Below are 21,083 nucleotides of genomic sequence, written 5' to 3'. Positions count from 1 at the left end.
CTACTACCAGGGCATTTTTTGTAGCAGGAATTCCTTTGTGTATTAGGCCAGCCCCCACCCCCCACCCCCAATGTAGCCAATCCTCCAAGATCTTACAGGGCTCTTAGTACAGGGCCTACTGTAAGCTCCAAGAGGATTGGCTATATCAGAGGGGTGTGGCCTAATATGCAAAGGAGTCCCATCTACAAAAAAAAAGCCCTGGCTGCTACTCTAGCTATATGGGGACCACTTTTCTGTATCTGACTGAAGTAGTGGAAAATACCATCAAATGGAAGCCAACTTATGGTCACCCTGTAGGGATTTCAAGGCAAGACACAACCAGAGGTGGTTTGCCATTGCCTGCCTCTGCATAGCCACCCTGGACTTCAGAGGTGTATTCACATCACCTAGTATTTGATGCTCATAAGTGGAGATGTTGGGGATCGACCCTGAGGTCTTCTGCATGCCAAGCAGATGTTCTCACACTAAACCACAGCTCCTTCTGTGAGGCATCCAGGTGGAGCAGCAGCTTATCTGCATTGTGGTGTCCCCATAGCTGTGTGGTCCCCCTGGACAGCATCTTGCTGAGGACACTCAGTTTGGCTCTGGGTGCCTCTGATGTTCAATTGTCTCACATCCGGTGTGCAGACCTGCAGTCTGTTCAAGCTGAACCTCTCATTATCAGCTAGCAACAAACCAATCGCACTTTTACCTGCAGGTATAACGTTCTTTGCCCTTGCGCAAAATGGGGTCTGACAACGTTGGGGGTGGTGACCGGAAGTTGAATGGGTGATGTGGAAGGGGCTGCAGGGAGGCACTGGCGTCTGCTTTCATGGCTGCAAAACTCTCCAGTTTCTCTGTCATGGTTTCTATTGCCGACATCTGTTTGAACAAGGAAAAAGATCCTTCTGTCAACATGGGGGAAATTGCAGCAATGATTGTTACGGTAGATTCCCAGCTTAAAGCATCTATTAATGGAATGCCCAGGAATTGTCGGGCCGGTTCACAAATCAGTGTCTTGCTTGCAGGGTGTAATGATGAAGGAAAGGGTGAGTTTGGGCCATGAGTCTAGATTCTGGTCACCAAATGAGCAAATCTCTTATTGGTCCTTTTGAACTTGTAAGAGACAACATTTTAGTAGAAGGCCTTTACACTTCGAATTGCAGTTCCCTTCTGTGTTTCAACACATACTCTTGTTTTTTCCCAGGGAAAACAATCATTCTTTGGCTAACTCCTAAGGTTAGGAGACTCTTTGGCTGTGATCATACACACTAAATAATGCACTTTCAATCCACTTTCAATGTACTTTCCAACTTGATTTTGCCAGTTCACACAGTCAAATCCAGGCGGAAAGTGCATTGAAAGTGGGTTGAAAGTGCATTAGTTAGTGTGTGTAATCATAGCTTTTGAGTCCCTTTCCACTTGCACTTTCAAATGCAAATCAACACCGCTTATCACTGCTTAGCATAATAGGATTCTCTATAATTTGATATGAACAGAAGGGCCATACAAAACTGTTCTGAAGTTCAGTTCACAAGTCTGCTGAAGTTCAGTTCACAATTGGCCATCCTTTCTGTTTGCTGAACATTCTCCTTCACTTGGTTTTGAGGCTGATGGCCCACAAAACCTGATACAGGAGCCCAAATGTAGCTGAAAGGGATGATGCTTTCACTTTTTCAGTGGCGATAGCACTCCTCCACATTTCAGGGGAAAAGAGCATTGCCTGTTCAAGAAGCATTGCTGTTGTTTGCCCTCATATTCCTAATCGGCTAGGATCAGTCTAGAAAACATTGCCTCTACTCTTATTTATCTCAGTGATGTCAGCATGCACTCAACTATGATTGGCTGTTTAGCACTGGGACTTGCCTATGTACTGCTGTGACATATGTCGTATGCAACAACTGATTGGCCAGGGGAAAAAAGGGAAAAAAGAAACCTAACCAAGGTGAAAAAATGGTTCTAAAGCAGCAGCAGAAGCAGAGGGGAAACAGCTGCAAACAAGTTCAAAGAAAGCAAACTCTCATGTCATTGATGTTTTTGAGAGACATTTCAGCTTCCCCACAAAAGCCCTCCTTTGTGCCAAAAATCAAAGCAGCTCAACGGGAATGTCCAGATCCCAGATTGAATTCTTCATTGGTGAAGATGCTATTGTAGAATACAACCCTTTCCCCCTGTACCTTGCTGTACTTAGTGAACACTTAATAAAGATGAACTAATAATAATATAGATGGTTTTACAAGTTACAAGACAACTGAAAGTCAAATTATAGACGACACTGAGAGATAGGTGATTGAGTTGCCTGTGGTTGGCGGTTTCTGATTTGGTAAATTGAATACAGTTAGGGAGCAGTTGCTAATTTGATCAGGGAAATGTCACATGGGCTGGAGACTTTTGGTCTGTGCCCTTTTCCTGATCTAAACTGCCCTTGTCAACTTTGCTGTTTGCTCAGAAGGGGGGGGGGGGGAATGCAGGCATTTGTATCATGCCTATTTCCTACAGCCAGGGCTTTTTGGAGCAGGAATGCACAGGAACACAGTTCCAACAGGCCTGATGTCAGGGGTGTGGCCTAATATGCAAATAAGGCCCTGCTGGGCTTTTTCTACAAAAAAGCCCTGGCCAAAGCTATGGGGAGCATGCAATCTAGAGGTGCACCATTAGGATAATTGATCTGGACATACGTGGGGGAGAAGGACAGTGTTTTTCAGTGAACTCTAGAAGGCGGAGGAGGATAAGCTGTTTCCCATCATAGCTGAGGAAGCACATTTTACATTGTTCTCAAGTCACAGGCTGATTCCGCACTAACCTTGCTCCGTGCCAGGCTTCCGTTTCTCTCCGGAGCAAGCTAGTGATTCCGCAGCAGTTGATCCGCGCCACCATTTTGTGGTGACTTGCCGCACCGCAGCTTAAACCTGTTTTTTCAGGTTTCCACTATGGCATGTCAAATTGCGGATTTTCCCCGCGCAAAATGGTGGCATGGAGTGACAGGTGCGGAATCACTAGCTTGCTCCAGAGAGAAACGGAAGCCTGGCATGGAGCAAGGTTAGTGCAGAATCAGCCACAGTTGCTTCTTTCCTCAACAGCAGCAAAAAGTAGACAACCAGCAGATCAGTAACCATTCAGAGGCACTTTTGTGGTGAAGAGAGCTGAATTCAAATCCCCACTCTGGAGGCTGGGCCTGTCTCCATCTCTCAGTTTAACAAACCTCACAAGGTTTTGGAGAGGATAAAAGTATGTGTATGAGAGAATAAAAGTACAGACGGGTGTCAGTTGCCTTGAGCAATTTGGGAAAGGAGAGGGCTAGAAATAATCAAAGGGGGAAAATTGCAGATTTCTGAAACCCGGGGTTTAATTAAAGGAATGAAAGGCACCCTCTCCAGCTTTAGGCATAAGGCGTGGAAATATGAATAGCTTAATTTCCCCTATTTGGGGGGAAGCCCACTGAGAGGAAATCAATGAAGCTGTGATAGGACTGTGATACCTGCCACTTTATAGCTGACTCCATTGAGGAAAGGACGTCTGTCAAGTTCAAATCACTTCAGTGGTTCGGGGAGGGAAGGTACCCTCTCTAATGAAGCACTGGGGTGATCTTCTGCTTATGGGGAGAAGAAGAGATAGACACTTACTCATTCTCTGTGAGATTCAAATGGAATTACCGATTCATCACTGCCCCAGAGCAGTTCTGTACTGCACAGAATGAGGTGGAAGAATTCTGGGCCAGGCGACTTTGGCCTGTGAGGTGGGCATAGAGGACGAGGAACATATTTTTGGAAGGCTTTCTCATGTTGAAAATGTCCCATAATTTAGCATACTATACAGGAGTATCTCTGAGCTAAACTGCTCTCTCAGTTATGCTTTTTCACTGTTGTTTAGCAGAGGAGAATAATCCAATAATTTCAAATTAAAACATTTACCTCATGAAATAAATCTCATTTCAAAAGGTGAGTGGGGTGTGTGTGTGTGAAAGAAGCAAAAATTAAAATGCTTTGAATATAAAAAGAAAGAAAGAACAAAAAAGGAAGAAAAGAGGGAAAGATGGGAGAGAACAGAGTGGAAAAAGAAAGAAATGAGGGAAAGGAGAGAGAGAAATAGAGAGAGAGAAAATGAACAAGAGAGAAGTTGTCTTGATAACTGAGGAATAAATTGCAGAAGGCTGACAACTATTCATAACCCTTAAAATAAAAGAAAATAAAAGGGGGCTCATAAAAGCCATTCAAAATAGATCTTAGGCCCCAATGATAATAGTAAGTGAGCAGCTCACAGAGGTTCTGAGAATCACAGAGGTCTCTGCCTCGGCTGCCAGTCATGTAACAAAACCATCCGGTTAAAATGCTCTGCGGATCTCGCAGAGAGGTTTCTCGCTCAGCCCTTTGCCGGGAGTACCTGGAGATGGCTTTTGTTGTTCCCTGTTCTTTCGGCACTTAATCACAGAGGTTTTGCCAGTGTGATATGTCGTGGGCTTATTTTAAAATTCTAAACACCGGCCATGGCCTTTCCATTTGGTACCAGCATTTTGCTATTTAAGGAACGAGCGACTGGTTAGAAGTGACAAAGAAAGAGGAGAAGAAGAAAAGACCGTCATCAGGTGGGGGGAAAGGGTTGCCATTAAGTAATCATAAAAAGCTATGCCATTGATTGATGTGGGCCAGAGGTTCGTTGGAAACAGATAATGCAGGAGACATACAAATCAATGCAGAGGGAGGAAAAAAGGGTTTCTTTTGTCTAAATTGCTTTTCAGAAAGATACAAGGTCACATTTTTCAAAGAGATCAGCACCAAAATCCTAAACACATTTACTCAGGTCCTGATGCCACTGGCTCCCAAAGCTCTCTCTCTCACCCCCCCCCCCCATCACTTTTGTTCAAACTGACATTTGGTTTTGGGGTGTCGTTTTTTAACTGTCCAAGTCCCGTAAAAGCCTGCAGGCAAAAACTGATTATCTTCTTTAAGTAGCAAAGAGAAAATCCTTTAGGTAAATGTTGCTTAGAGCATGGGGTTTTCAAATTAGCTGTCGACACATTTTTATTTGGGGAGGTTGTTGTGTTGTTGTTCGGCTTGGTATGGTTTTAGCCAAGGTTTTACTGTGTGCAAGTGGGCAGCTGAATTTTGCAGGGCACAGAGGCAAATGACATCACCTGGTAAATAACACTGCATTAAAATTCTGTTAAAAAGGCAGGGAATTTGTTCTTCAAGTTACTGGTAACTTTAATGGTTGACCAAAACGTCAACAACCCATTTCTCTGGGCACATCTTCCTACCAACAACATGCAGCCCCATCTCTCCGTGTGCGCTGACTAGGTTGTTTTTTTTTAAAAACTGAACTATTGGACTACTTTTGAGCATTCCATAACATCCCAGCAGATGAGCCAGTGCCTAGGTAAGGCTAATTTCAATGCAATGAGCCAGTGTTTGCAGCCAGTAACTACAGAAGCTTCAAAGTCTACAAGCCTGCATTTATCACAGGTTGGTTCCCGCCCCCCTTGCCAAGTTTATCTGATTTTGAGGGTGGGTAAAATGGCAAAACCTCTATTTTTTTCTGCCGCACATTAGTGCGTTTTGTGTTCTGATACCTCATTCATCTCTCCGTGACCAGGGTAAGAACCCTAAAATGATTATCCAAAACAGACTTTGTCTTTGTAATAGATATACAGATAGCATTGTGGGATACTTGCTTGACAGATATTTCCCCTGGCCTGAATTTTATTAGCTTGAGTTGTGTTTTTTCCCTCCCTCCCTCAGCCCCCAGCCCTGGCCACGCATGGTCTTGTTCAGAGCCTGTATCTCACTCGCCAGACTCTCTGGGATAGCTATCAGCTCTGTGCAAGGCAGATCTCCTTGCTATTCTAACCCTCACAAACACAGGATGTCCCTGGCTGGCCCGTCTCCATTGTAGGGTCTGCTCGAAAGGAAAATCAAGGGAAGTTATTAACCAAACTCTCAGGCCCAGACCAAACAATGAAGAAACTAAGTTTAGCTGTGAAATCAACCCACTTCGGGTTTTCACAAAGTGCCGTTAAGTGCTGCCGGAAATGCCCCGGTGAGGAAACAAATGCAGGAGTGCCTACTGTAAATGAAGCCATGGTGTTGGCTCGTCACTGCTGATGGAAGAAGAGGGTGGGGCAGTGGCTCTGCTGGACAGGCAGAAGGTCCTGTGTTCAATCCCCAGCATCTCCAGGTAGAAGGATAAGGTGTTAGGTGATAAGGACACAAGAGAAGCCATGTTGGATCAGGGCAATGGCTCATCTGGTCCAACACTCTTGTGTCACACAGTGGCCAAAACCCAGGTGATGGGAAAGACCACTGCCTGAGAACCCGGGGAGCCACTGCTAGTCTGAGTAGACAAGGCCGACTTCGACGGAATGATGGTCAGCCTCAGTGTAAGGCAACTTTGTATATTCGCTCTGTAAGAGCGGATGTGCATGATGAGTGCCTCATCAGCAGTCTGAAATGGGGTCACTGAGCAGACTTTGACCCACCCCAGGCTATAACTCCCTTTCCAACTCTGGGACTCTATGGGTCAAATGAGATGCGGTGAGCTTGGTATGGTGGAGGCTCCTCTTCTGATAGGGTTGCCAGCTCTGGGTTGGGAAATAATTGGAGATTTGGAAGGGTGGAGTCTGAAGAAGGTGGGGTTTGGGGAATCAACGGGGCATAATGCCCCAGAGTGCACCTTCCAGAGCGGCCATTTTCTACAGGGGAACTGGTCTCTGTTGCCTGGAGATCAGTTGTAATCCCAGGAGACCTCCAGCCACCACCTAGACAGCCTGGGAGGGTGTGACTGGCCCAAGCTTCATAGTAAGATGGAGACAGGAACCCACATCTCCCAGTCTGAAACCTAGCCAGGGCTATTTTTTGTAACAGGAACTTCTTTGCATATTAGGTCACATACCCCTGATGTAGCCAATCCTCCTGGAGTTTACAGCAGGCCCTGTACTAAGAGCTAGGGCTGCCAAATTCCCACTGGTGGGGGATAACCTGCCCAGGAAGGTCCCAAACCACTGGCAGGGAGCAGGCTGCCTGGGGAATCCCCGCCCCCAAAGAGCCCCGTTGTTGGGCGCTGTTGTTGGCACGATGATGTCACCCAGAAGTGATGTCATTGCACAGGGGGTGGCACGCAGGGATGCTCTAGGATTCCTGCTGAAAAATCTATGGTGCCATAGAGCTTTACCGTGATTCGTAGAGCATTTCCAGTAGATTTTCTGCGTGAGCCCTAGAGTGTCCGTGCATGATGTTTCCAGTGCGATGATGTCACTTTGGGGTGATGTCATTGCGCCCTGCACGCTTCACTCGTGCAAAGAAAAAAATCCCCCGCTGCAGCGGTGGAGGGACGGTAACCCTACTAAGAGCCCTGTAAGCACATGGAAGATTGGCTACATCATTATTAACCAAACTCTCAGGCCCAGATCAAACAATGAAGAAACTAAGTTTAGCAGGATTTGGGGAGGGCAGGTGGGGAAAGTGATGGGAAAGGCCACTGCCTGAGAAGCTGGGGAGCCGCTGCTAGTCTGAGTAGACAAGACTGACTTTCGACAGACTGATGATCAGCCTCAGTATAAGGCAGTTTGGATATTCACTGTGCAAAGGAGTTCCTGCTACAAAAAACCCCCCTTGCACTTAGCAGAGTTCTGTTGGCTCTCCCACCACTTAGCGTGACCCTTCTGGGCTCAGCCACAGCCTGGGCTTTTCCCATTGTGGCTCCAGCTCTGTGGAATGGGCTTCCTGAAGGGGTGGGGGGGGACCTCCTCGAAGATCTTTAGGAGGCACTGCAAGGTCTGCCTGTTTCCCAGGGCTTTTGAGCATGTTGGAATGGCAGGCATTTCTTGAGGGGAGGGGAAGAGATTTGGGGTTTGCGAAGGTTTTTTTTTTTTAACTGAAAATATTTTACCTGTTATTGTAAGCGGCCTTGAACCACAAACGTTTTATAAAGAGATAAATATAATAAACATGATCAATGCAGTCTGGATTGGAACGTGCATGCTCTATTGCCTTTTCTTTCACACTGTTAAGTGTTGCTATGGATTTCTTTCCGCTAGTATTCCACAGCACTCTGGCACATCACAAAGAGATGTCCCTTGAATGACAGCTCATCTTTCATTCAGAAATGATTCCATTTCTGGCTTCCTGGACACAAACAAGCAGCCACCGGGAGAAGCCATACTGAGCCAGTTTGGTGTAGTGGTTAAGTGTGCGGACTCTAATCTGGGAGAACCAGTTTTGATTCCCCACTCCGTCACATGCAACTGCTAGGATGACCTTGGGTCAGTCATAACTCTGTCAGAGCTGTTCTGCTCCACAGCAGTTTCTGTCAGAGCTCTCTCAGCCCCATCAATCTCACAGGGTGTCTGTTGCGGGGAGGGGAAGGGAAAGGAGCCACTCAGCCACTTTGAGACTCCAAGTGAAGGGCGGGGTATAAAACCAATCTCTCCTTCTGATTACATGGAAGGATGGCCAGCCTTTCTTATTGGTTGGTGCTGCTGTATTTCTAGACACGGCCTCCAAAGCAACGGATGGGAAACCAGCGGTTTCATCATGACCAAAGAAACTTCCAGAACACTCCCGCTGAGCCCGTCTATAGGTATTTTAGCATCTCCAAATTGCTAGTGTCAAGAGCATATAACTTGAATAAGAACAGTTATTTTTAAGTTCCGAAGCTTTTAACCCACATGTAATGAACACCTTTCTTAAATGAATAATAACTTTAAGTTATCTTTTGCCTGCCCCTGCTGGGCTCATAGTTCTAGTAGCTAAAAGGGGGAATTTTTTTTTCCAGGATCAATTAAAGTACAAAAGGTGATCATGATTTTAAAAAATCCTCCAGGCGGAATCAGGAGGGGGGGCGGGGCGGGGAGGAGGACTTCAAAGCACTTCCACTTCTGGGGAATCATCATCATCAGCTGCTGCTTTCTTCAGCCAGAAAACTTCCGGTTCTAAAGAAGCTCTCGTTCTTCAAATAACACGAATAAAGAAACACTGTGTTGCTTGAAAACGGTTTAGACAGCACAAATTGGTGCTCCAGGTGGGGCGATGCATCCACACACCAACCTCACCCTCGCTACAGCCTGGAGGACTTTGCACAGAAATAGGAATAGAGGCATTTCAGCCTACCAGGCATAAGAACATAAGAGAAGCCATGTTGGATCAAGCCAATGGCCCATCCAGTCCAACAGTCTGTGTCACACAGTGACCAAAAAAACCCCCCAGGTGCCATCAGGGGGCCCATCAGTGGGGTCAGGACACTAGAAGCCCTCCCACTGTGCCCCCCCCACCCAAGCACCGAGAATACAGAGCATCACAGCCCCAAACAGAGAGTTCCAACAACACGCTGTGGCTAATAGCGACAGAATCCAGAGAAGGCAAAGCCAAGCTGTGCAGCTTTTTGTGTGAAAACGCTCTGATCGTGCACCAGAGGCGAGCACGTTCCTTCTTGCGTGGTCTCTGTTCCGGGCAGGGGTCATTGAGTAGAAAAAGAGGTGCTGGAGCTCATTAGCACAACTCATTTGCATATGCCACACACCTCTGACATCACCAGAAGGTATACTAAAATATATCAGCTCAGCATCTGCCTTAAAATGCTTCTTGAATTATAGCTGTCATAACCAAACCTTACTCCCATCATACTTTTTAAACTACTTTCTCCTGTGTGACCATAGTGACATGAGAAAGATTTCCATCTGTCTGCTTTATATGTTTTGGTCCCCCCCCCCCATTTTTTTGTGGGGAGAAATATTAGAAACTTTGTCAAATCTTAGAGTTCAGCAAAATTCTCACAGGGGGGTTGAACAATGGAGCAAGTTTTTTTTCGGGGGGGGGGGGTGGTAAGAAAGAAAGAGCACAATAAAATGTAAAGGTTCCAGAGCTCCACTCCTGTGAGCTACTGCTCAAAATGAGGCCTGGTTCCGGGACCATGACATATGTTAGCCAGCTGTACAATACCCTGTCCAAAGTCACACTGGGGCTAAAACTGGAGCCCTTCAGCTACACGAAATGAACCACGGCGGCTACATGTCCCTGCGAGGCTCCAGAATGCCTCTGCTCACCCAATGGCACAGTAGTGAAATTAATAAATTGATAGAATAACAAGTTTGATCGGGATAGAAATTCCACTGTATTTCTCTTTTATAATAGCGTCTCAGAATAATGCCCTTTTTGTATTGAGAAACTGGAATAAGGGATATTGGTTGTTTATCTCATTACATATGCTAAGCCCATCTTTCGCTATATGCTAATATATTCTTTTATTTTGTATTGGGAAACTGGAATGATGTTTATATTGCTATGCTACATGTTAAAAAAGTAAATGAGGTGGACAGAAACACCTCTAAGAAAAAGATGTTCTCAGTTTAACCCAGGCTTAAGGAGAAATAGAGCAATTAACAGTCTCCACATTTATTGCCTTGTGATTGTGGACTCTCGTCATCATTCTCTAATTCTGACACTCTTATTGCCTTTGCTGTTTTCCCACACAACTGATGCTATCCAGACCAAACTTGTTATTCTTTCAATTTGTTAATTTCACTGTTTAGCCGTTGGATTCTAACACTGTACTATTTTGCATGCTTAACCATGACCAACCAGCTATATGTAGCACTGCTCACTGTACCCCATTTTATTGTCTGACAAAGTATGCATGCACACGAAAGCTTACATTCTGAAAAAAACAACAACTTTGTTAGTCTTAAAGATGCTACTGGACTCCAAATTTGTTCTGTTGCTTCAGACCAACACTGCTGCCCGCCTGGATCTATCTGCCGAGAGTAAGTTTGGTGTAGTGGTTAAATGTGCAGACTCTTATCTGGGAGAACCAGGTTTGATTCCCCACTCCTCCACTTGCACCTGCTGGAATGGCCTTGTGTTAGTCATAGCTATTGTAGGAGTTGTCCTTTAAAGGGAGCTACTGTGAGAGCCCTCTCAGCCCCACCCACCTCACAGCATGTCTGTTGTGGGAAGAGAGGATATAGGAGATTGTAAGCCACTCTGAGTCTCTGATTCAGAGAGAAGGAAAAAGGAAAGGTCCCTTGTGCAAGCACCAGTCGTTTCCAACTCTGGGGTGACATTGCTTTCACAAAGTTTTCATGGCAGACTTTTTACGGGGTGGTTTGCCAATGCCTTCCCCAGTCATCTGCACTTTCACCCCCCCTCCCCCAAGCAAGCTGGGTACTAATTTTACAAACCTCAGAAGGATGGAAGGCTGAGTCAATCTCAAGCTGCCTACCTGAAAACCCAGCTGTCACCAGGGATCGAACTTAGGTCATGAGCAGAGCTTAGGACTGCAGTACTGCAGCTTTAACACTCTACGCCACGGGGCTCTGAGTCTCTGATTCAGAGAGAAGAGCTGGGTATAAATCTGCAGTCTTCTTCTCCCTCAAGGCAGCTGTTGGCTCCCCTTGACCTAGAAAGTCAAGCTAGAATCGTGGCCGGTCGACACACTTGTTCATTGTGCCTGATTCCTGGACTTGGCTTAGTAGCTGCTTGAAGCCCACTACTGAAACCCCCCAAACTAAGTTGCTGTATGCCAAATACATTTACAAACCATACTCGTTTCCACCCCCCCTCCCCCAAGAAGCATTATTACGAGGCAATTAAAATAACAAAACCAAATGATTAAAAATTCTGATCAAGGCCAATTAAATAACCATGGCAAGACCACTTCCTCCAAAGGAACCTGCCCACAAGATACACTCAATTTCAGAGGGCCTCAGAGATGTACCCCCTCTTCAAGGTTGCCAACTGTGGGTTAGGAAGTTCCTGGAGATTTGAGTGCAGAACCTAGGAAGGGTGGAATATGGAGAGGAAGCTCAGCAGGAATATGACGCCAAGGGAACGAATCTCTGTTGCCTGGAGATCAGTTGTATTTCTGGGAGAACGCCAGGCCAATGTTCCCTCTAAGCTGCAGAGTCTTGTGAGCAAACATTCTACTTTGTGAGCTACTGGCATTAAAGTTGTGAGCTGCTGCATAAATGAGTGCTCCGAGGTCATCCTTCCTGAGCTAAGACAAAAATGTGTGAGCTGGAGGCTAAAAATCTGTGAGCTAGCTCACACTAACTCAGCTTAGAGGGAACACTGCTCCAGACGCCACCTGGAGGCTGGCTACCCTACCCCACTTTCCAAAAACAAGCTGGGTAAGCACCATGGACAGAGCTTCCTGGAAGGCTGCCAGGAGAGTCAAGCTAAGCTGTTGCTTGGCCTTACCTGGGGATGAAAAAGCAGCGGGGAAGGCCTCAAGTACTTCTCCTTTAGTGCGCCCACTGAGTCCACCACCTTCCGCTTCTCCACCCTGCTGGACAGCAACACAGAGGGTTACATACCTTACGGGGCCTCGAGGCAGAAATGAAAGTACACTGTCCTGCCCTCTAGAAACGCGATCTACTGAAGGGTGTTTGGACCCCTTGGGATGGGTCAGTGAAGCTGAATGCCTGTCTGACTGTCTGTACGATTCCCCAGAGAGGGGGAGATGGGTCTGCTGCCCACTTCCCCCAAGAACTGTTGGCATTTTGGATGTCTTGTTTCAGCGAGATCTAGCCTTGAAAACCTGCAGTTTGAAACTGCGGATGTTAAATTGTGAGTCTTATGCATTTGATTGTTTTGTTCCTGTTTACATTGTAAGCTGCCTTCAGTTCCCGTAAGGCCAATAATGTTTTAAATAAAATAAAATAAGTAGCCTGGGGGCAGACATTAAAAACCGGAAATGTCAGGCATGTATAGAGACGAGTGGGATCACACCTGCTGGCCCCCTATCCAAACTTCTTCAGCAAGCCCTTTGTGTCTTCAAGTCCCTGCACAAAGGCTGTCCATGTGATTGGGGAAGCCAGAAAAGCGAGAGCCTGTCTTCTCTCTGTGTGCTTAGAATGTTCCACCCTCCCTTTGGTATTTTTCCCCCTGTATTTTTTGTGTGTGCGTGCATGCCTGTAAGTTATGGCAACCTCCGGAGACCCCTACGAGGGCATGGAGGGCATTCAGGCCTGATAAAGCCTGCCTCTGCCTCCCGCTCCTGGTATTCCAAGGAGGTTTTGCATCCAAGTACTTGCCAGAGCCGGCCCTGCTTATCTTCTGAGATCTGACAAGTGTTTTTTTTTCTTCCTAATGCCTGAACATGGTTAACTGTAGAAACATGAAGTACAAACTGAGCTGCTCCAATTAGTTTGTGCTGAGTCTCGATAGTGCACATTTTTTTGACTAGGAGTTTGGTCCCTGCCATTAACCATTCAAAGGGTCCCGGGTAGCAGCACAAGAAAAAGACTTCTGGCTCAGTCCTTGAGAATTACGGGACCCGTTACTGGACTGCATGGACCAGTGGTCTACTTTGGTTAAGGAAGTTTTACGGGAGCTCTCCCTGTAGGTACAGGCACACAAAGGCTTGCTGCATTTTGTCCTGTTAACACTTATGCTTTAATTCAGTTGTATTTTTCGACTTCTGGTTGATTGTACAACCCAAATCCCATTTTGTTTATTGAACACCCCATCTGTTGATTGTATTGTATTGACTTACTCTGTGTTATTCACCTTGAGCCCCAGGGAGAAAGGGCAACTCTAAAAAATGTAAATAAAATAAATAATATTTGCATATTCACTAAGACTTTCTAACTGAGTTGTCATATGCAGGGGGCCAGGGAGGGCTTCTATTGGCTGCCACCACTCTGTTATAACTGGGAGGGCCCAGAGAACCCACCTACCCTTGTCTTCCTTCTTAATAAAACACCTTCTATCTATGACTGAAGAGATGTGAGGACTCAGGCAGTGTATCAAGAACAGGTTTATTATATGTGCTCAAAAAGAATCTAGTGGGTTGTAAAAACTTTTAGTGAATATAAAACAGCAAAGGTGGTACAAAACAAAAGGCCCTGACATACCTAGCTATACATTCTCTTTCTCTAATGCTAACAGACTCACCACTCCTTGGGTGAGGGAACCCTCCTGCTGCAGCCTTTCCAGAGAGAACCCTCCTGATTGTAGCCTCTCCTAAAAGAACACTTCCCTCTCTGTATTTAGGCATTTTATTCTTTCCTCTCAGGTCCCACCCCTCTATCCTTCACTGGGCAAGTATTCCCTCCAAAAATATGCCCACCCAATCAGAGGGACAGAAGGGATCCTGGGAAATGTAGGCCCTGTAGCTACTCTAACACAGGTTTCCCTAGAGCTTATAGGTCTCTCTAGGCCTATGATCATGACACCCCTCCCTTACCCTCGCTAGACCAAATCATCGAGTCTGGCAATTTTCACACATGTGCAGGATATAATAGCTCTTGACAAGTGCCTAAGAGTGCAGCACTTCTCAGCACAATAATAAATACAATGCATATTTCCAGTAAAGCCCTCTATCTAATCCACTTGCTATGTGCCTATTTTGGCTTGCAGTTCCCGCACACCACGGCCTTTGTCATTGAGACCAAATGTTGAGTACTGAAGCCATAAGGCGGGGAAAAAACAAGGAGACAAACCTTGTGCAAGTATCTGCTAAAAAAGAGTGGAGAGCATTACAAACATCCATGTTTAATTCAATGCACCATCAACTGGACTTCCACAGATTGTTTTAGTTCAGGATCTTGCCATCATGGCTGGTATCTCAAAGAACACACTGAAGGATCTTCCCTGCCTTCGCTCTTCTGGTCCTCTGCCACTTCCCTACGTCTTCTGGCAATGACTCCCTCAACATCCAGTTATTCTAGTACAGGAGTGGCCAAACTTCTTTAATGTAAGAGCCACATAAAATAAATGTCAGTTGTTTGAGAGCCGCAAAACATGAATGTGAGGGGCAGAAAGTGACAGAGGAAGGAAGAAAGGAAGGAAGTTTGAGGGAGGAGGGAGATGTGGAAAGAAAGCAATTTTAACTTTAAATGTGTTCTCCAAGCCCCCCTCCCCCCGCCCATGTTGGCCGGCTTGTCCTGGAGAAGTGATTTAAAGAGACAAATGCCTTTTCCAAGCCGGCCAGCCGGGTGGTGGGGGCTTTGAGAGTCACACAATATGTGTGAAAGAGCCATATGCAGCTCCTGAGCCACAGTTTGGCAACCCCTGTGCTAGTATGATCACCTGCCCATATATAGTAGTGCTGGAATAATTCCATTTCTGCATTTCCCCAGCTATGGGTGCTATTCTCAAAGGGATACAAAAGAAAAGAGATCCAACACGGTGGAATATTTTGGCTCAAGTTTTCATTATAACAGAGTCTCCAACAAGGGTGGATATGGGGCTTCTCAGCAGGTTAAAGTTTTGCCCATTCAGTTCCTCAGAGAATGGACATCGGAATGCCGTTTGAGGAATGAATGGACACGGACCCTTTACACATGATGGCTGACCTACCCTAAGAACACATACAGCTCCCAGTGCAAAGTGCAACATAAGCAGTATCTTTTTTCTGTGAGTGGGTCAGAAGAGTGAGACCTAAGAACATAAGAAGAGCCATGCTGGATGAGACCAATAGTCCATCTAGTCCAGCATCTTTTTTTTCCCACAGTGTCCAATCAGATGCCCCCAGAAGGCCTATTATAAGCAGGACACAGAAGCTGAAACCTCCCCCTGCTTCTGTTCCTCCCCCCGCAACAGACATTCAGAGGTGTATTCCAACTCAAAATGGCAGCCTCCTTCAGCCTAGAGCTTTTCCCTCCATGCATCTGTCTGCTGCCCTTTTAAAGCCAGCTAAGCTAGCAGCTGTCAATGCAATCACACACAATGCTGTCAGGGAACTTAGACAGGGGGAATTCTGCATAGGATTGTGTTCCAGGCAACAAACAAAAAGAAATCAACACCCGCAGAAATTAATGCCCACAGCATCTGAGATGCTTCTGAAATTCCCCTAATCTGAATTTCCTCCCCTAATTTTGGAGTTCTGAATTATGCTCTCTTATTTCTGAAGGGGAACTAAGGCATTAGGAATCCTTCTGCTCTTCTATCTTTGTGTGTGTGTGTGTGTGTGTGTGTGTTTTAAGCAGTCTTGAAATGACTATACCTGTGGTGTACCAAGACTCTTTTTGTGTAGTGTTTTACCAACGCTGGAGAACACAGCTGCATATCAGTTCAACAATGCTCAAAAACAATCTTGATACATGCAGTCATTTGACTTTATTTTTGTATATGAGCCCCCCCCCCCCTGGTTCTGAGGTCTGCTTCACAACATCTTCTTGCAGTCCCTGGGCCCAAGAACACCCAACGGGCTTCAACAAGGGCCGGGGCCTTTTTGGCCTGAGCCCCTTCCTGGTGGAACGAGCTCCCCGTGGCGATTCGAGCCCTGTGGGACTTGTCAAAGTCCCGCAGGGCTTGTAAGATGGAGCGCTTCTGCCAGGCCTATAACTGATCCAGCAGGCATCCCTCTGAATGTCATCACTCCCCCCCCCCATTTTACACTCATCGTGTTTGCACAGAGTTGACAGTTATTGGTCATAAGTGCTGTTATATGTTTGCCGCTTATGCCTGAAATAATGTCTGTATCTTTTGAATATGCTGCTCTGATTTATCAGAACTGTTTTATGATGTTTTAATTCTGATGTTTGTTTTTACTGTTGTATGCCACCCTGAGCCTGCTTGCGGGATAGGGCAGGGTATAAATTAAAAAAAATAAATTAAATTAGTGTTTGATTGATGTGCAAATGGGTATCATCCACAATGGGGGTGAAAGGAAGAAGAATTGCAGATTTATACCCTGCCCTTCTCTCTGAATCAGAGACTCAGAGTGGCTCACAATCTCCTTTATCTTCTCCCCCTGCAACAGACATCCTGTGAGGTGGGTGGGGCTGAGAGGGCTCTCACAGCAGCTGCCCTTTCAAGGACAACCTCTGCTAGAGCTATGGCTGACCCAAGGCCATTCCAGCAGCTGCAAGCGGAGGAGTGGGGAATCAAACCCGGTTCTCCCAGATAAGAGTCCACACACTTAACCACTACACCAAACTGGCTCTCCAAAAGAAGGGGGTCCTGGAGAAACTGAAATTTGTCAAACCATGCATGTGCCAGGTCCCTTGTTAAATGCTCCCTGGTTAAACCAGAATTCAGAAAGGATGCCATGAAGCACAAAGATGGGCCAATATAGGAATGGAATGGGGGGAGGAGGATGCACTGTTTTCAAATAGGGCTGTGTGTGAAGCACGACCACCATGCCACCCTTTCTCATCCACACAGGACTGGCCCTAGACTGTCTGGAGCCCTAGGCAAGGTTAACTTCTGGAGCCCCCCCCCCCCCCGCACTGATAATGTCACCAAGGCACACTGGGTGCCCAATTCAGTGTCCCCAGAAGGCCAGCGCCTCGGACAATTGCCTAGTTTGCCTAATGGCAGGGCCGGCCCTGCATCCATAAATTCACAACACCCAAATCCTTGTGCTGTCTTCTATCAAACACAAGGGCTTTGCAATGTATAGACAGAACCTAGTTTCCTGTCTGTCTTGGATTACTCTATCTTCTGAAATTCAGCTGCTGTTTTTGAAACACCGGCTTATCTTGTGTGCCATTATCCACCTATGACTCACTGGATCTTCCGTAGCTGGATACAGAACTCACCTCTTGCTCTGCCTTATCTTCTCCTACTTGCCTCTGGCTTCCCACCAGACGGGCAGCCAACATCGCCCTCCCTTTGCATCCTGAAGCCTGATTACTGTGGGCCTCATCCCCACAGGTCATGACATGTGGCTACCTGTGCCTGTGCGTACGGTACAGCCCATTCGGGGCCACGATTAAGGCAGGGTATGTTAATACCTGTAGATGGGGTCCATGAAAAAAGGCGACGGCTTAGCGTAATGCAGTGACGGCTGTGGCGGCATCTGTGCCTGAGAAATCTTGGGTAATACTTCACTGGCCATGAGTTTCCTCTCTCCATAAATGTGGTTCTTCCGGGAGTCCCGGCTCCCATTCTGGCTGGCCCGGATGCGGTTGCCGATGCTCAGGTCTAGTGGCTGTTCCTCCCCGGAAGGATGGGTGGGCAGGATTTTGGGGGGTGGCAAGGCTGGCTTAATTTCTTTTGGCTTTGTGGTAAGGTCGAAGGGCGACTCGGAGCTGCTGCTGCCCATTTTGTGAAGGTCCCTGGGCGACTTTGGTTCTGCCTTGACCAGCAAGCTGTGATTCAGGGTCCGGTCCGTGAAAGGGTACAACGAATGGGGGAAGTTGGGGAGGAACTGGAATGGAAACATGGAATGGTAAGGGAGGGAGCCTATTTTCTTCTCCTGCATCCCCATGAAGCCTGGCCCAAAGTACTTCTCCGCAATGGAGGCGATGGCCTTTATGGAGTCATTGGCTGCCCCAGACGTGGGGAGCAGCTGCTCCTCAGGGGGAGGGAAGAAGGAATGCTGAGAGTAGAAAAGAGGGATGTCGCTCATGTTGTTGGCAGAACTTGCGGACACCGAGCTGCTGATGAAATCCGGCTTGCTTTCTGGCGGGTTGCCCTTGTCTTTCATTTTGTCCCTGTCGCTCTCGGCGTCGCTCTCCAAATCGGAGCCGGTGCCCGTGGTGGTGTCCAGATCCGTGCCCGTGGTGGTGTTGACGTCCTCGAAATCACTGGCGTCTGAGATGTCACTGGTCCTGGCTTTGAGCTTCTCCAGATAGGAGTTCCCCAGACTGCTGCTGTTGAACTTCTCGCCTGAGGTCGGGTGGCTGCTGTTGCTGACGGCAGAAATGAGGGGGAGGGCCGGGTTCCCCAGGGGGCTTGGGAGCTTGGCGTCTTGGGTGTGGTTGATGGGGCTCTTGAGCAGCGATGTCGGAGGTAATAAAGGGGGCCTGGGATACAGAGAGGGAGGGAAAATACCTGGGAAGCCAGGAGTCAGGGCTGGAAATGCTGGGGGACCAGGTGAAAAGGGAAGCCCTCCTGGGTGCGGCCGGGATGGGAAGTAATCGTTGAACCCGAGGCTGGCGTGGTTGAGATTGGGAGATGGCTTGGATTTGTCCATCATGGAGCTGGGAGTCAAAGGCAAGCCTGGGCCAAAAATCCCCCCCGGGTTATAATGGTTCTTCCCCTCGCAGAAGCGCCGGTGCTTGTTGAGCGAGGAGGTGGTGCTGAACATCTGCCCGCAATCCTTGCATTTGATCTGAGTCCGGCAGTCGGCGTGCATCCGCTTGTGGCGGCACAGGTTGGAGAACTGCGTGTAGGACTTGTGGCAGACCTCACCTAAAGCATCAACAGAAACCAAAACACCAAAACCCAATATGAAATTAATATGAAATAGCTAGTTGAAAGGGGGCATGTGTGGGGGGGAGACCAAAGCCCTCCTCAGAGACTGGCGTTCCAACACAGCGCAGTGGGACAGCGAGCTACATGGGATCCTCTCAATATGGGAATTCGTCATTTTGTGACAACAATCCCGCTTTGATATGTGCTGCTGGAAACCCGGATTTTTAGGGCACATTTTGGTGAGCAGTACGTTTATAAAACATGAAACGTCGACTGCAGGTTGACATGCTAGAGGTTTACTGGATTATGCATGGGATGGAGAAAGTAGAGAAAGAAGTACTTTTCTCCCTTTCTCACAACACAAGAACTCGTGGGCATTTGATGAAATTGCTGAGCAGTCGGGTTAAAACGGATAAAAGGAAGTACTTCTTCACCCAAAGGGTGATTAACATGTGGAATTCACTGCCACAGGAGGTGGTGGCGGCCACAAGCATAGCCACCTTCAAGAGGGGTTTAGATAAAAATATGGAGCAGAGGTCCATCAGTGGCTATTAGCCACAGTGTGTGTGTATGTATAAATTTTTTTGCCACTGTGTGACACAGAGTGTTGGACTGGATGGGCCATTGGCCTGATCCAACATGGCTTCTCTTATGTTCTTATGAGATCGGGCAAGCCTGAGCCACCCAGGTCAGATACAAGCTAGGAGATCCAAAACCATAATGAATGCAAAAGTCTTCTGAATCAGGCCACTGCGCCATGCAGCTGGTTTTTAAAAACTTCTAATCAACCTCAAGATCACTGGCAGACAAACATCTTGAAAGTCAAGATCCTTTTAACTGGATTGAACCATGGAGATGTGTGTATGTGGCCTGTGCTTCCCCACTTTGGGTTCCCATTAGTGAGAAAAGTGCGGTATAAATTTCTAAATAAATGGTGGATGAATGAATACGACCAAACCAAATTACCTTATTTGATTGACTTACATAGCAGCCTTATCATCTGAGCCATGGATCCATGTCGCTCAGGGTTTTCTACCATGACGGACAGTATCTCCAGAATTTCCCACAGATGCCTGGGACTGAACCTGGCCATTCCGCATGCAAAGTGTGTCCCCCCCCCCGCCCCCGCCGTGAAGTCACAGCTGACTTATGGTGACCCCGTATGGTTTTCAAGGCAAGAGACATTCAGAGGTGGTTTGCCATTGCTAGCCCCTGTGTCACAACAACCTTGGTGCTGCTTGGAGGTTGCACATCCAAATACTAGCCAGGAGGAGTCATTTGGTAGAAAAATAGGTGGTGGATCTCATTAGCATATACTGCCTCCCTCACCAGCCAAAAGCAACCTGATGCAAGAGAGGAGAGCCCCAGGCAAACAAGGCCTGCTTGGGCTGGCTAGAGATCCAGCCGGCCTGGGCAGGCCTCACTCGCCTGGGGCTCTCATTGCCCCCCCAATTAAAAAGGAATGTAAGCCACCTGCCACCCAAAATCACATAAGAAGTGGAGAAAGGGTGGCATGGGCTTCTCCAGGGGTTAATGAGGGCTGCTGAGAGTGTGGCAAAGCTCCTGGTGGCTGGCTGGCTGCTTGCTCTCCTAATCCAGGGAATGTTATGCAGCTGCACCTACTATTCAATGGATAAGGTAGGTGGGGAGAGGAGGGGGGCTGTCAGAAAGGTTCAGGAGCTTCACTCCTATGAGCTGCTGCTGAATTCAAGGCCTGCTATCCAGGGCCATCCCTGCTTAGCTTCTGAGATCTGATGAGGTCAGGCTATCCAGGGCTATCCAGGTCAGGGTTACTATGTGCTCTACCGCTCAGCAATCAAGCCAGACCCCTGGCCAGTAATGCCTATGCTAGACTGGCAGCTGTTCTGGGAGTTCCCAGTGGGGATAAAAGATATCTTTCTCCAAAGAAATCTGTAGAAAACTTACATCAAGTGCTCTTCTAGCTCAAGAACTTAATTTTACAGTAGGGGGAAAGATGAAATTATTATAACAGTAAAGTCTAGCCAGCACTTTAATCCTGGTCACCAG

At 47.1% G+C, this 21,083-nt stretch overlaps 1 protein-coding gene across 2 annotated transcripts in view; it reads right to left on the bottom strand.

Moving 5' to 3' along the window:
• PRDM16 (PR/SET domain 16) overlaps window positions 1-21,083 on the bottom strand; it is a 608,720-nt gene that overhangs the window by 26,374 nt on the left and 561,263 nt on the right. For both annotated transcript variants that reach the window (XM_060259378.1, XM_060259379.1), the window contains exons 9-11: window positions 17,651-19,052; window positions 12,165-12,252; window positions 692-861 (exon numbers count right to left, since the gene is read on the bottom strand). In XM_060259378.1, coding sequence (XP_060115361.1) covers window positions 692-861; window positions 12,165-12,252; window positions 17,651-19,052 — 1,660 coding nt within the window. The remainder of the gene's footprint in view (window positions 1-691; window positions 862-12,164; window positions 12,253-17,650; window positions 19,053-21,083) is intronic.

This window comes from Heteronotia binoei, chromosome 18 (assembly GCF_032191835.1).
Source record: "Heteronotia binoei isolate CCM8104 ecotype False Entrance Well chromosome 18, APGP_CSIRO_Hbin_v1, whole genome shotgun sequence".
In the NCBI taxonomy this organism is placed as follows: Eukaryota; Metazoa; Chordata; class Lepidosauria; order Squamata; family Gekkonidae; genus Heteronotia; species Heteronotia binoei.
Note: the sequence above shows the minus strand (reverse complement) of the source record. Positions and strands in the feature narration are given on the sequence as shown.